Here is a 16,481-nt window from a genome sequence, read left to right as displayed (position 1 = left end):
GCAGCAGAAATGAATCCGACTAGGAACCATGAGGTTGCAGGTTCGACCCCTGGCCTCACTCAGTGGGTTAAGGATCCGGCATTGCTGTGAGCTGTGGTGTAGGTCACAGATGTGGCTCGGATCTGGCATTGCTGTGGCTGTGGTGCAGGCCGCCAGCTACAGCTCCGATTAGACCCCTAGCCGGGGAACCTCAATATGCTGCAGGTGCGGCCCTAAAAAGACAAAAGACAAAAAAAAAATTTAAATTAAATTTAAAAAAAGAAATCTTTCTGCTAGTAAGGAGGAAATGAATAAATGAGGGCTGAGAAAGAGTTGAGACTAAAGGCAGGGAGATTAATATGGAAGCCTTTCAAATAAACCAAGCTAGATGGAGCATAATGGAGGATAATATGAGAAAAAGAATGTATATGTATACATGCAACTGGGTCACCTTGCTATACAGTAGAAATTGACAGAACACACTGTAAACCAGCTATAATGGAAAAAAATAAAAATCATTTTAAAAGATAAATAAACCAAGCTAAACCAAAGCAGTGTCTTAGGGATATGAAAAGCAAAAAGAGTACACTAAATATTCACTAAGGTGGTTAAATGCTAGAACTTGGTTATTGATTAAAGGCAGGGGAGGATTCTGAGTTGACTCCTAAGTTTCTAGCCATTCTCTGGGATCTAGAATAGATGTTATGTGGGGAAAGGGAGGTGGCCTTATTCTATTCACAGTTTATATTTTGCCTGCCTATGAAGACAGATTTTAAATAGCTTGCAATTAAACATGCATATTTAAGAAAACCATTAAAATAGGAGATGAAAATAAATATACTGGAAACTTCAGCCAACATTGTTACTCTAATAATTGAACATGAAATTTATCTTTGTGCTTCCTGGAAGGCAAGACAAAAGTGTGGGAAAGAAAGGGTTATGTAATTCTCATTGTTTGTTGAAAGGAAACAAACCAGCTTGTCAAGAGGAGTGTGACTTTTTTTTCCTGGCACTAAATTATTGTGTGGGCACTTATACAACAGACATTATTACATAATGCAATGAAAAGCTCAACAGAAAGTGTAGAGATGGTCTTCATATTATTGTTTCTTAAGCAAACCCTTAATTTAAGCAAGAGTAGTTTTTTGGGGTTTCTTTTTTTTTTTTTTTTGGTTTATTTTTTCTTTTTATGGCCGAACCTATGTATACCATGGAAGTCCCCAGGCTAGGGGTCTAATAAGATCCACAGCAATGCAGGATCCAAGCTGCGTCTGTGACATACACCACAGCTCACGGCAACGCCAGATCTTTAAGCCACTGAGTAAGGCCAGGGATGGAACCAGTGATAAAGAACTAGGGCTTTGGAGTCAGACAGCCTGGTTTTTAGTCCCAGCTCTTCCATTTGCTAATGATGGGATACTGGGCAAACTACTAAACTTTTTAAAACCTCAATTTTCTTGTCTAATAAGATAGGGGTATTGTTAGTGTTTATGGAAGCGCTTTGATATAATGCATGTATGCAGTTGGCATGTGGAAAATGGTCAATAAATCTTTGTTATCATTATTATAATTTTGTTTGTTTGTTTTTTTCCCCCGTGTTGAACTTTTGCATTGTATTTTTACTTCTTTTTAACTCGAGGTATAGTTAACATACAATATTATATTAGTTTCACGTGTACACTGTGATGATTCAAAATTTATATATTTTGTGTTTCCTTTTTTTTAGGGCCACACCCATGGCATGTGGAAGTTCCCAGGCTAGGGGTTGAATCAGAGCTGCAGCTGCTGGCCTGTGCCACAGCCAAAGCAACGCCAGATCCAAGCCACATCTGTGACCTATGCCGCAGCTCGCAGCATCACTGGATTCTTAACCCACTGAGTGAGGCCAGGGATCAAACCCTCGTCCTCACTGATACTAGTTGGGTTCGTTACCACTGAGCCACAGTGTGAACTCCTGGTAGTTGTATATATTGTGAAATGATCACCACAATAGGTCTTATTAACATTCACACATAGTTACAACATTTTTTTCTTGTGATGAGAATTTAAGATTTACTCTTTAGAAATTTCAAATATGCAACATAGTATTTTAACTGTGGTTGCCAGGCTGTAGGTTATATCCCCTGACTTATTTGTGTTATAACAGGAAGTTTGCATACAGCCCCCCTCTGCCCACCGTGCTTTTAGTTTTTACTTTTCTCCTAGACAAGTTTTATATTTTCTATGGGCACTCAATCAATATTTGTATTTGACTGACTTTGAGTTTTTACTTGAAGACATCACACTAACTTGTCACATATAACACAAGTTAAAAAATGACCACCGTGAAGCTAGCTGTAAGATAGCTTTGTGATTTTGGCAGAGAACTAATTTCTGAACAGTCTATGCTTGAACACCCTCATAATGTTAAGGAAGCATTTGACTTCGTTAGTGGAGCTAACCAGATGTTACCATCCCACATGCTTAGGGCTAAATGCCTAGGGTTTAGTCACAAAAAGGAACGTTTAAATAACTATGGCACAGGCTCATATGTAATATCTTTGATGATAGAGAGCTACAGGAAAAAGTAACATTTTCCATGGGTGCAGAGGAAACGTTTTTATACTTTTTGCTATTGGAAAATGACACTTTTCCTCCTGCCCCTTTCTCTGTGCATTGAAGTTGAATTCTAACCTCTTTTGGCTCTGTGTATTTTGCTGTTTAAACTTTGTTTTAGTTACCTCTTGCTGTGTAATATATTAACCCAAATTTAGCAACTTAAAACCGCATTAATTCCCTCACACAGTCTCTCAGGGTCAGAAATCAGGGAGCGGCTTAACCAGCTGGTTCTGGGTCGGTGTCTCTCATTAGGTTGTCCTCAGGGTGTTGACCTGGCCTGCAGTTATCTGAAGGTTTGACTGGACTGCAGCATCTGCTTTTAAGCTCCCTCTCTTGGTTCCTGGCAGGTTTCATGTTTTCGCTGACTGTTGACTGAAGGCCTCAGTTTCTCTTCATGTATGATTCTCTTAGCAATGGCTGCGTACAACGCATTAACTGGCTTCCCTCCGTGAAAGAGCAACCGAGACGGCTACCTCAGTGTCTTTAACAACCTAACTGGGGTGTAACATGCTACCGCTTCTGCCATGCCAGCTCTGGTGTGATGTGGAAGGAGGCAAACGGCGAGAGAACCAGGAGGCTCGTTGGGAGCCATCTTGGAGGCTGGTTACCACAGGCGCGGGCTGTTAGTAGAGCGTCAGCTCTTGTCGTGATACGTAGCCAAGCCCAATCTGGTGGATTATCTTTTGGGCTTTCCTGTGTCACTTCAGATTTCTTACTGTCTGATCTTCTTCTTATTAAATGTATCATCTTCCTTCCCATATTCTTCTGACTTTTTTAAGTGACTTAGGTTTATAAACTTGAAGCCGTTTTTTTCATTTTTTTCTTTCCTTTTCACTGTTAAGGGACTAATTTTCTATTTTTTCCTTGGTACCTCCCAAATCATCTTTTTTATATCCCTATGGTATCATCCTAGTAAGATCCTTACCACTTCACACCTGCAATTAAAATAGCTACCTGAGGAGTTCCTGTTGTGGCTCAGTGGGTTAAGAACCCAACTAGTATCCATGAGGTTGCTGGTTCGATCCCTGGCCTTGCTCAGTGGGTTAAGGATCCCGTGTTGCCCCAACCTGCTATGCAGGTTGCAGGTGTAGCTTGGATCTGGCGTTGCTGTGGCTGTGTCATAGGCCAGCAACTACAGTTCCCATTTGACCCCTAGCCTGGGAATTTCCATATGCCACACATGCAGCCCTAAAGAAAAAAAGAAATAGCTGCCTGATTAGTACCTCGGCCCTGAACCTCTTCTTTCCAGTCTGTTTTATATGCTTATATCTGACTAATCTTCCTAAATCTTGACTTCATCATGTCGTGCCTTGTGATCTGTTCATTAGAATTCAGATACTTTTGGAGTTCCCTGGTGGCCTAGCAATTAAAGATCTGGTGTTGTCATTGATGAGGCATAGGTCGCTGCTGTGGCGCAGATTCCATCCCTGGCCTGGGAATTTCTGCATGCCTCATGTGCAGGGAAAAAAAAAATCAGACACTTTTACTCAAGATCCTTAGCCTCTTGGGTGTATGTTATAATATTGACAAGAGGGCTTTTGTGAGAAAATCAATCCATTATTGATTTATTTAGAACTTTAAATTTGATCTTTAGGACTCAGATTTATTTAGGACTTTAAAAATGATCTTGAACATTACAAGGTGAAAGTTTTATTTCTTTCATCTCGTTAATTTAAATAGTAAGGTTTAGGAAACATTATGATCTGGTTTCCCTTTGGGGGACAACAAATATTTGAATTGTTTTATTGATGATAAGATTGTTCTATAGAAATCAGAAGGTTCTGTTAGTGACAGTGAAGAAGAGACTTTTTCCAGAGGGTTGGGAGTTCATGTGGTGGAATGATTTATGCTGGGCATCGTAAGAAGTATAAATTCTGGATTTCCTGTTGTGGCTCAGCGATAACGAATCCAACTAGTATCCATGAGGATGCGGATTTGATCCTTGGCCTGGCTCAGTGGGTTAAGGATTTCATGTTGCTGTGAGCTGTGGTGTAGGTCGGCAGCTATAGCTCCAATTCAACCCCTAGCCAGGAAACTTCCAGTGCTGCAGGTGCAGCCCTAAAAAGAAAAAGAAAAAAAAAAGTATGCATTCAAACAGCAAGCTTGTGGGGCAGCCTGTGATTTGTGCTCTTAGGAGAAACCTTTTGTTTTGTCTTCCCACCCAGGGTCCAGGCTGCCCAATAGATGCACTTGCTTGTTTCCTTCTGCCAATGGATGGGTAATTCTTGTAGGCCCCATTTTCACTGAGGATGCCTCCCTTTGGGGCCCCAAGCTGTGTATCTTCTCTCCCTTGGTATCTATAAAAGCCCAAGCCCCTTTAGGTTAGAGAAGTGGTCAGTGACCACCCTCCCACCAGCAGTACACACACACACACACACACACACACACCCTCCATCTCCTCACTCCTGGCTAAAGCCTGGGCAGCTGCTAACTGTTCTGCTTTTAGATTCTTCTTTAGTTATTGGTTCCTGGGATTTCTCTTACTTGATCTTATACCAGCAGGAGTCTTTGGGATCCTGTAGTTTGCCAGATGACTGGAAACAAAAGTGATATTTTTCAACCTCAGTGAAGGCAACAATTTTCCACAGTTCTTAGGACTGTGCCATTATCTTACCATTAGAGAGCGTTGTGTGAGAATCTTTATGTTCCTCAAGGAGAAGCTATTTCTGGTTCCTGAAACAAGGCCCTGAAGCCGAATTTCTACCTATTGAGTACATTACCTTAAAGATCAGAGGAAAGGATGGATTTTAATTTGTATGTCTTATTCTTTTTTTTTTTTTTTTTGGTCTTTTTGCCATTTCTTGGGCGCTCACTCGGCATATGGAGATTCCCAGGCTAGGGGTCCAATTGGAGCTGTAGCCGCCGGTCTACGCCAGAGACACAGCAACACCGGATCCGAGCCGTGTCTGCGACCTACCCCACAGCTCAAGGCAACGCCGGATCCTTAACCCACTGAGCAAGGCCAGGGATCGAACTGGAAACCTCATGGTTCCTAGTCAGATTTGTTAACCACTGAGCCACGATGGGAACTCCTTGTGTGTCTTATTCTTAATTTAACTTCCTCCCCTTGCCTTTCTTCTTAGGAGAAACAATTGCAGCACTTACAGATGTAGGCAGCATGAATCATCCAGAATCTGACAGCCAGATCACAATTTTTACAGACAAATCAGGAGTTATAAAAGCTGCAAGATTACTTCTTTCTTCAGTGACCAAAGTGTTGTTGCTGGCAGATCGAGTAGTCATTAAGCAGATAATACGATCGAGAAATAAGGTACTTGCTTTTCTGAGGTTTCTGTTTGTTTCAGGGTTGTTCAAAAAGTCTCTTGTTTTGTTTTAGGTTAATTGCAGATAATTTGGCAATGCTTGTCTATTTTACCTGTTTATTATTCCGTCTATAGTTTAAAAAGTAGTGCTTCATCTATACCTGTAACTCCTAAATGTGTGTACTGGGCCTAACTTCTGACTGCAAATACTGTTTCTTCTCTGAAAAACATTATCTACTTGTTGAGGCTTATTGGTGAGAACTTTCCACGTTACTAATTTGGGAGGAAAAGCTGAGCACCACAACAGTGTATGTAGTAGAAACCTTGCTGATAAAAATACTGAATTCCCCTGTCCCATGTTTTTCCAAGACATAAAGTAACAGTGTATAAGCTTAAGAAAAAGTGCGGTCACCTGAAACCACAATTATCCGCACTACGGAATTTCTATATGCAAAGTCCCTAAAGATGCCTGAATAAGCACAAACCTTAGAGAACAGATTTCAACTCCTCCAGTCTAGACCTCCTCTAGTCTCGCAGATAACACCCATGCTTCCTCATCATCCCGAAGCCAGGGTTTCTATAAATCGCATCTTACCCTGGATAATTCCCTAGGCAAGGAGGAAGGCAATCAGCCAGAGAAGGGATTCTCCCACGAGTTTGAGGACAAAATTACCTGGCCAGTATTGAGTGACTTGATAAGTGTAATTTTTTTTTTTTTTTTCCAGGGCTGCACCCATGGCATATGGAAGTTCCCTGGCTAGGGGTTCAATCACAGCTCCAGCTGCCAGCCTGCACCACAGCCACAGCAACACATCTGCAACCTACACTGTAGCTCATGGTAACACGGGATCCTTAACCCACCGAGCAGGGCCAGGGATTGAACCCGTGTCCTCATGGATACCAGTCAGGTTCTTAGATAAGTGTAAGTTTACGGAGAAGAAGAAATTGCAGAGGCGGATCGGGCAGTGCTGGGGAATAGGGAAAAAAACCGTCCTGTCTTTGGGAGACAGAGGTTGTGCTCGGTGGTGGCAATCTGCCTTATCTCCATTAGTCGCCTGGACTTCCTGAGCTGCCAGGGCAGATTAACACGCCAAACATCCATCATATCCTCATTAAAAATAAGTAAACACAGGATATCTGTGTTTTCTTTACCTATCTTGGTCTGACTAAAACTAATCCAGTACTGTTATTTCAGAGAAAAGTATTTGAAAATATGTTTCACATCTATTTACTTTACTTCTGCTGTCAAGAGAACACATGCCATTGTCCCCTGGCCCTGTTACAGACATGCTCTCTATCCTCCTGGGCTGCCCGAAGCTTCTTGGCAGTTAACTTCTTCAACACAGGCAGTTTCTGACGGATCCAAATCCTCTGTTTTCCTGCTATTGAAGTCCCAAATCTCCCTTTCCAGGCCTCACTCTGCAGGTGCCCTTCCTTCCACTGTTCCCTCAGTCTTGCTCCCTGAACCTTAAAGCTTCTGTGCATCACGTTTTATCCTCGTTCTCTGAAGATTTCATTCCCTTGGTCCTGCCCATCCCGACCTTCTCTACACTATGCTACAGAAACTATCTTTTTCTCTTGTGTATTTCTCCTTTCTTTTACTCTTTTTCCTTTTTTTTTTTTTTGTCTTTCTGTCTTTTTAGGGCTGCACCTGCAGCATGTGGAAGTTCCCAGGCTAGGGGTCTAATTGGAGCTGTAGCCGCTGGCCTACACCACAGCCACAGCAACGCGGGATCCAAGCTGTGTATTCGACCTACACCACAGGTCATGGCAGTGCTAGATCCTTAAGCCACTGAGCAAGGCCAGGGATCGAACCCTCAACCTCACGGTTCCTAATTGGATTTGTTTCTTCTGCACCGCAACGGGAATTCCCTATTCTTTTTCCTTTTAATTTTCAAGTAAGCGCTAATCTTCCCGTATTAAAAACAAAACAAAACAACAACAGCAAAAAAAATCCAACCATTCCCTAGATGACTCTAATCTTTGAATCGGCTTCTATTTCTCCGAGCCCCTCCCTCCCTGTCTTCTCCTCAGACTCCTCCTCAGCTCTCCTGAAGAATTTAGAATTTCTCTTTTTTCCCTTTCTGGGCTCAGGCTTGATATCTCATCTCTTTCATATTTACACCCAGTAATAAAATATTCTTTGCCTTGCAGGTTCTTGCAACTATGGAAAGACTAGAGAAAGTGAACAGCTTTCAAGAGTTTGTCCAAATATTCAGCCAGTTTGGAAATGAAATGGTGGAGTTTGCACATCTCACTGGAGATAGACAAAATGTATGTATTTACCACATTTAAAAATACTCAAATACATGCATACTTTTCAATTTGGATGGAGGTGGGATCTTTGTGATCACTTGGGTTGGTTTCTTTGCTTTTTCAATCTGTAACCTTGGTCTTGAAAGCCTTTCCTAAATAAGCCAGGTCAAAGTAGATCTGCATATCTTTTTTTGCACACAGATAACAGTTAAATATGTTCCCATCTCACACACAGGGAAGGGTCACACTTGCCTTCAAAACCCAACTCAAGCGCTTCCTCTTTTATGGATCTTTCCATTTGACTCTTCTACCAGAGCCCAGGCAAATAAATGAGCATCATACATATATATATTGTTTGTTGTATATCTCTGTTATTATTCTTTCTGTAATTTCTAATGTATTATTCTGTTATTATATCTTTCTATAATTGTTCTACATTAGATTAACAGTAATACCCAAGCATTGGGTTATTTGCATCAGATAGATGATAGCTACTTAATATTCATAATCTCATTTAATTCTCAAAACATCCCTGTAAGGTAGGTATTGTTCTTACTCTTCCACATTTGAGGAAACTGAACTTGAGAAGATAACAGACTTTCCCAAGGTCACTCTTCTAGCAAATCGAACTAATTACATCTGATTCTAAAGCCTGTAGTTTTCGAACTGCCCCATGATATCAGTTCTTAGTAGGTCTCTTCCCCAGTTTAGACTGTAAGTCCTGAAATTTAGGGAAGAGGAAGAGCATATTAAATCCAGAATTGATTTTTCCTTGTTGGGGTACTCGTGCCTGAGTCCATCTTGTCAAGTTAAATATGTAATTGACCGCTTCTTGAGACGCTGTGGTTTAGGCCTGTAGACCATAGTTTTGAGTGTGAACTGTGCTGGTTGCAGCTAGAGTTGGAAGGGGGATATTGCCCTGGAAAGTGGCAGGCTCGGAGTTCCCATCATGGCTCGGTGGAAACGAATCTGACTAGCATCCACGAGGATGCAAGTTCGATCCCTGGCCTTGTTCAGTGTGTTAAGAATCTGGCGTTACGGTGAGCTGTGGTGCAGGTTGCAGGCGTGGCTCGGATCCCACGTTGCTGTGGCTGTGGTGTAGGCCAGCAGCTACAACTCCGATTCAACCCCTAGCATGGGAACATTCATATGCTGTGGGTTTGGCCCTAAAAAAATAAAAAAAAACCTGGCAGGCTGGATTATATGCTTCACTTAGTGTTTCTTGGACCATCTGGGTTTAATGAGGCCTCTGTTTTGTCCTGTGGACCAGCCATCTAACAGATTGAAATGCAATCTTTTTTTGATCATTTGCCATCACCATACAATATATGATGTAATGTATGGTTTACAAGTGTTGTGTATGGCATACACACTGAAAGCATTGTCAAGTAGACCCACAAATTTTTTTTTTTTTTTGCTAGAAATCCTGTCTAGTAGGTTCAAGGTGAGGAACGGTGCAAATTTTAGAAGCGACCTCAACCTTTACTTTTGGTAGATGCTTCTGATGGATGATAATCATCTGTAGGACACAGTCCTTTGGCATGTGACCTTGTATCCTGAAATAGCTTTTGGATTTTGTGCAGTTTCTCATGTACTAGATGTAATTTTGTTTCTTTCTTTCCTGGGAAAGCTGTATTGGGATGCAGTGAGTGAGAGTGATATTATTATAGGGATAACTTTGAGTTCACTCTAATTTTTTGAAACAAATAAAGAGCAAATCATTTTCAAAACTTTAGGTCTTTGTTATTTGTAAGAAAGTGCTTTTTACCTAACTCAGAAATGAGAAAAACTGACTAAAGTGACAGGTGAAAATTTTATATAATCCACATTTGAGTTTCCATAGTAAAGTTATTGGAACACAACCATGTTAATTTGTTTATTATTAATTGTATTGTTAATTGTATTATTTGTTTATTGTGTTTATTGTTAATTGTTCATTATTTGCATTGTTAATCATTAATTTGTTTGTTATATGTATTGTCTAGGGTTGGGGTTAGTTATACTATAATAACAGAATTAAGTAGTGTTTCAGAGACCGAATGACACAGAAAGCCTCAAAAATTTATTATCTGGCCTTTTATTGAAAATTTTTGCTGACTTCTGATTTAGATGGTATAACCAAAATATTATAAGATTATTTAGTTGTAGATTTGATCAGCAATATTTGGGGACCTTTTGTGCTAGCACACATTCAATATGAAGGGCTCTGTGAAGAGAAACCAAAAGCAGAAAAATCAAAACACAGTGCCTATTTCAGAGTTATATTCTAGTTAGGGGAAATTATATACCCAAGAAACATTTTTTTTTGGCTGTGCCTACAGCATGGAGAAATTTCTGGGCCAAGGCTTGAACCTGAGCCACAGCAGTGACAATGCCAAATCCATCTTAAAAAATTTTAGAGCAGCACATTGGCTAAGTTTTGGACCCAAAAAACTCATATTGAGATGAATAAACACTTATGGGATGCTGTAGATGGAATTAATCAGACGTAGTCCCTGAAAGAGTTGATTTTAAGTGTCTATTTTGAAGGAAATAATAGTTCATAAATGCTCAATAATAAGTCACTTTAATTAAAGCTTAGGATGGGATGGTTGCTTCTGGTTAGGAGTGAAGTGTGTTCATGTGGGCACAAGGATATCAGGTGTGCAGGCCACCAGAATGTGAGCCATGTGGCAGCTTCCTCTAGATCACAGTTCCTGGCTCTGCTGCCCTTAGCAAGCTCAACCATTTCTTTCCACTTTATTGTGTTGATGTATTCAGTTGAAGTGATGACATTTTATAAAGTTTTATTGTGGGTTTTTTTTTTTTTTTTACTTTGTTAGTTTTTAAAATTAATGTTGTGGGTTTGGCCAAAAAAGGTTAGTTAATTGTTGAGTATTATTATTATTATTCAATAAATGACTTCTCAAGAAATTGAATTGTTGGAGTTCCCTGGTGGCCTAGTGGTTAAGGATCCTCAGTGTTGTCACTGCTGTGTCTCAGGTCACTGCTGTGGTGCAGGTTCGATCCCTGGCCTGAGAACTTCGGCATGCCAAAAAAGGAAAAAAGGATAGAAATTGGATTGTTTACATGATCCTAGACTGCTCCGTGATTTTATTTTATCTTTAGGATTTGAAAGATGAAAAGAAAAAGGCAAAAATGGCAGCAGCTAGGGCAGTTCTTGAAAAGTGTACAATGATGCTTCTCACCGCTTCGAAGGTAAGAAAATTTTAGTTTTTTTACTGTGTGGTAAATTAATTAGAAAACCTGGTTAAATACATCCAGTTCATATATTTTACATTTAAAAAGATCAGTGTGACAAGTTAGAACATAGGCTCTGTTAGTCAAATTGCAGCTCTCCTTTAATGAGAATGTTAACGTCTTTCCCCGGCTCCAAACATCTGGTAATCCACGAGTCAGCTTTGATTGAGCAACTCAGCAGAAGATGGCTTATTCCATTCTGTGAATTGAGGCCTGTCACACACGGCCACTGCCTGCAGGGTCTTGCTGGTCTCGTTGGGGAGCCAGCACACGTGCTCTAGAAAAAGCTAGGCAAGTTAGAATCTGCTCAGGAACAATGGAGTATTAAGTCAGCCCTCAGTTTGTTTACTCTAAATTCATACCTCTAAGTCCTTATTCTAATTTTAACACATTTGTCAATCAAGAGCTTGCACTTCCAGACATTAATCGGCCAGCAAATCGGTATACTTCAAGAATGAACTAGTAGGAGTACCCGTCATGGCACAGCGGAAACTAACCCAACTAGACTAGTATCCATGAGGATGCAGCCTCCATCCCTGGCCTCGCTCAATGGATTGGGGATCTGACCTTGCAGTGAGCTGTGGTGTAGGTTGCAGACGCAGCTCGGATCCTGTGTTGCTGTGACTGTGGTGTAGGCTGGCAGCTGTAGCTCTGCTTCAACCCCTAGCCTGGGGATCTCCATATATGCTATGGGTGAGGCTCTAAAAAAAAGAAGGAACTAGTGACCCTCTCATTAGCAGTTTGTTTGGAATTGTTTTCTGTTTAGAATATTGACTTAGGCTAGGATCAAAGAAGCCCCAGAAACAGAATTCCCTGGAGTCTGCTTGGAAGTCTCTGTGCATAGCTAGGCCCTGGAGCAGTTTTTCCTTTATGTCATTTTTATAAGTCAGAGACATCTACAGTTGTAAAACATTTGTTCACTTTTCCTCATTCTCTTTAAGCGCTTACGTGTGTAAGGCAATATTTTACAAGGTTTAATCATGATGAAGATTTTTTTTCAAAACTTTTAAGTGAACATACTGAATTATAAAAATAAAGTTTTGCACTCTGCCTTTTTCACTTAACCTTGCTATCGCTTTTTACTCATCCTGCTTCCACTTGTAGTGAGGAGAAGCAGCTGGGTGAGCCAGGGACACAGGAGATTTTGGTAAAGAACCATTTTTATTAGCATGACATGTTCTCTGTAAGATTTTGTGTATTATGATGTGGGCCAAATCCTAACATAATATTTTCAATTGTTTCAAAGACATGTCTCAGGCATCCCAACTGTGAATCAGCCCATAAAAACAAAGAAGGAGTATTTGACCGAATGAAAGTGGCCTTGGACAAGGTCATTGAAATTGTGACAGAATGCAAACCAAACGGAGAGACTGACATTTCATCTCTCAGTATTTTTACTGGAATTAAAGAATTCAAGGTAAGTATGGAGAGAATGTATTTTGGCTTCTTCTTGCCATTTTATTTTATTTTATTAATTTATCTTACTTTTTGTCTTCTTAGGGCCATACCCAAAGCATATAGAAGTTCCCAGGCTAGCATTTGACTTTAGAGCTACAGCTGTCAGTCTATACCACAGCCACAGCAACACAGGATCTGAGCCACGTCTGCGATGTCTATAGCACAGCTCACGCAATGCCGGATTCTTAACCCTCTGAGCGAAGCCAGGGATCGAACCTGCATCCTCTGGATACCAGTCCAGTTTGTTACTGCCGAGCCACAACTAGAACTTCCTTTCTTGCCATTTTATTTTATTTTATTTTTTTAGTTTTTGGTCTTTTTGCCTTTTCTAGGGCTGCTCCCTTGGCATATGGAGGTTCCTAGGCTAGGGGTCTAATCGGAGCTGTAGCCGCCAGCCTATGCCAGAGCCACAGCAACTCGGGATCTGAGCCATGCCTGCGACCTACACCATAGCACATGGCAACGCCAGATCCTTAACCACTGAGCAAGGCCAGGGATCGAACTTGCAACCTCATGGTTCCTAGTCAGATTCATTAACCACTGCGCCATGACAGGAACTCCTCTTGCCATTTTAAAGAAGCATCATTATATGTGGTGTCCAGAGGTTTGTGTAATATTTTATTTTATTCCATGTGCCACAGGTGAGAGATCGAACCAAAGCCACAGCAGTGACAATGCTGAGTCCTTAACCAGTAGGCCACCAGGGAACTCCTCAAGGTTTTGGTTTTTTGTTGTTTTTTTTTTGTCTTTTTGCCATTTCTTGGGCCGCTCCCACGGCATATGGAGTTTCCCAGGCTAGGGGTCTAATCGGAGCTGTAGCTGCCAGCCTACGCCAAAGCCACAGCAACGCGGGATCCGAGCCACGTCTGCGACCTATACCACAGCTCACGGCAACGCCGGATCATTAACCCACTGAGCAAGGCCAGGGATCGAACCCGCAACCTCATGGTTCCTAGTCGGATTCGTTAACCACTGTGCCACGACGGGAACTCCATCGAGTTTTTATTACTGAGAGGACTCTTAGGAGTTCCCATCATGCCTCAGTGGTAATGAATCACAGTGGCATCCATGAAGATGCACGTTTGATCCCTGGATTCGCTTAGTGGGTTAAGGATCTGGCATTGCTATGAGCTGCAATGTGGATCGCAGACACAGCTCAGATCCCACGTTACTGTGGCTGTGGTGTAGGCCAAGCGGCTACAACTCCAATTTGACCACTAGCCTGGGAACCTCCATATGATGTGGGTATGGACCTAAAAAAACCCAAAAACTAAAATAAAAACATATATATGTTCTCTTTAAAGAAAAAAAATTAAAAAACATGTAACATAAATGGTCAGTGGTTAACATGACTGATTTTTATGTTCTAATTCTGTTTAAGTTCCGAAATTCTCAGGCTCTCATTGTCAATTCCATACCTCACTTTTATCCATGTTCTTTTCTCACTTAAAAAAAACCAAAAAAAAAAACCAAAAAAAAAACAACTATGTCTCTGGAGGACAGAGTTATTACTTGAGCCAAGAAAAGAAGGGGAAGCTGTTACTTCCCTCAGCCCTCCCAATCTTTCCAAATCTAGTATTTTCATGGGTCATGTTAAAATGGGTCATCTGTCCCATTTTAATTTGAAATAATATTTATGAAAAGACTTTAAAGTGTGAAACAAATGTAAGCTTTCCTTATCACCTCAAGAGTTGTTCCCTTGGAGTTCCCATCATGGCTCAGCGGTAACAAACCTGAATAGTATCCATGAGGATGCAGGTTTGATCCCTGGCCTCACTCAGTAGGTTAAGGATCCGGTGTTGCCATGAGCTGTGGTGTAGGTCGCAGATGTGGTTTGGATCTCCAGTGGCTGTGGCTCTGGTGTAGGCTGGGAGCTGTAGCTCCAATTCAAACCCTAGCCTGGGAACTTCCATATAACGTGGGTGTGCCCCTAAAAAGACAAAAAACAAGAAGAAGAAGAATTGTGCCCCCAATTACGACCATCACCAGTTTCTGCCTCTTGGCCCACATTGGCTAGAGGGTGAGTCAAGTTGAAGTGATAGCGCATCTGAGAAAGCTGAGGAAGAAGATTGTGCTAATGAACATGTTTTCATCCCACATGCATGGAACTCTGAACACAGGATGGCTGGAGTGAAAGGAGCTTTAGGAACCCAGGGAGGTGAGATAGACTGTTAGAAAGATATGTAGAGACAGGACTCTGGAAAGTTTTGTGCCATGCGATACAAGTTTGGGCCAGGTTTTATAGGTGATGAGGAGTGAATTAGTGGGAGGTGGCAATATTCGAAGGTGTCCACTCCAGAAGGATTACATAGGCCCCTGGCAGAAAATGTTCTGGTCAGGCAAGTACCACTGGGGACATAGACAAAATGTAGGGGAGACCAGTTAGCTGACTACAGAAGTTTTGCTAAATTAATGAAGGAAACACCAATACCTTTTTCAGTCCTTTCTATACCCCACTCCCTGTACCCTCTTCCCCCTGGGCTCAACACATATTGATATTTGGCTATAACATCTTCTAGGACTTTGCCTTGACGTTTTCTCAGATAGCAAACCTTTTATGTGGAGGCCGCTTGATTTTTCCTACTGGTTGCTAGATGATAATGCTCCTTCTACCTTCATATTTACTAATCTTTTAGGCATACTTAACATCAACCATAGGAATGAAGCTCTGCCTGGCCTTAGGTGGCTCTTGAGCAATGTGTCCTCCTGGGTTAGCGGACAATAAAGTCATCACTGGAGGCTGTGTTTCTCCTGCGCTTTCAGGCAGGGAAAGAAATTGCTAACATCTTCCTAGGCCCTGGAGGGCAGAGCAGTTATGAATAGACTCAGTCTCACTGTCAGTGGCTATCTTCCCCCCGAAGATCTGGTTAGGTGGGAATGTTAACTCATATATATCCTTCCTGTTCTCAGATGAATATTGAAACTCTTCGGGAGAATCTTTATTTCCAGTCCAAGGAGACCCTCTCTGCGACATTGGAAGCCCTCTTGGAGCGCACAGAGGACTTCACTGATTGTGCATACACCAGCCATGAGCACCGGGAACGCATCTTGGAACTGTCCACTCAGGCGAGGCTGGAACTGCAGCAGTTAATTTCTGTGTGGCTTCAAGCTGTAAGAACTTTATTTCATCCAAGTAAATCTTATGTAATAGCTTTTCTGTAGAGTTCTGAGAGTTGTGGCAGGTACTGTAATCACTGAGGGTATGGCGATGATCCAGAATGGGACAAGAATCGCTCATCCCTCATCCCATTTCCGCCTCCTGCTTGGCCAGAGCATCCTCCCCCCAAGCCCCCCAGCTCCTGCCAGCATGCACAGTAGTTGACATTTCTAGGCCTGTTGTTTCTCATCCTGGCCAGTCCGGTTTCTGTGCCACCGTCACCATCACTGGTTCACGCTGTTTTTCCTACTGTTCCACCAAACTCACCTCTGGAAAGTTCCTCCCCAGAATGCTTCTTCAGAGTGAAGAGCAGAGGAGTAGCCCCTGCCTAGAAGGTCCCTGGGACCTGGGTCTCACTGCCAGATGTGCACAGTTCTTCACTCTGAGGACAGCTGATTTAGACACAGTGGTTTAGAAACCTTATTGAGGTCGAGATGCACCAAAGACAAGGGTAGATCCAGCTGGCAGGTAAAAGATTTTTCACCCTCTCACAGATTCCTGGTCTCAAATTAGTGGGCAGCCACTCAAAG

At 41.8% G+C, this 16,481-nt stretch overlaps 1 protein-coding gene across 1 annotated transcript in view; it reads left to right on the top strand.

Annotated features, from left to right (window-relative positions):
* CTNNAL1 (catenin alpha like 1) overlaps positions 1-16,481 on the top strand; it is a 73,093-nt gene that overhangs the window by 22,500 nt on the left and 34,112 nt on the right. Inside the window, exons 3-7 of the mRNA XM_047768111.1 lie at positions 5,661-5,848; positions 7,995-8,114; positions 11,205-11,294; positions 12,583-12,753; positions 15,705-15,905. Of these exons, the coding sequence (XP_047624067.1) occupies positions 5,661-5,848; positions 7,995-8,114; positions 11,205-11,294; positions 12,583-12,753; positions 15,705-15,905 (770 nt within the window). The remainder of the gene's footprint in view (positions 1-5,660; positions 5,849-7,994; positions 8,115-11,204; positions 11,295-12,582; positions 12,754-15,704; positions 15,906-16,481) is intronic.

Source organism: Phacochoerus africanus, chromosome 2 (genome assembly GCF_016906955.1).
Source record: "Phacochoerus africanus isolate WHEZ1 chromosome 2, ROS_Pafr_v1, whole genome shotgun sequence".
Taxonomy (NCBI): Eukaryota; Metazoa; Chordata; class Mammalia; order Artiodactyla; family Suidae; genus Phacochoerus; species Phacochoerus africanus.
This window is presented reverse-complemented; position numbering and strand designations above follow the sequence as displayed.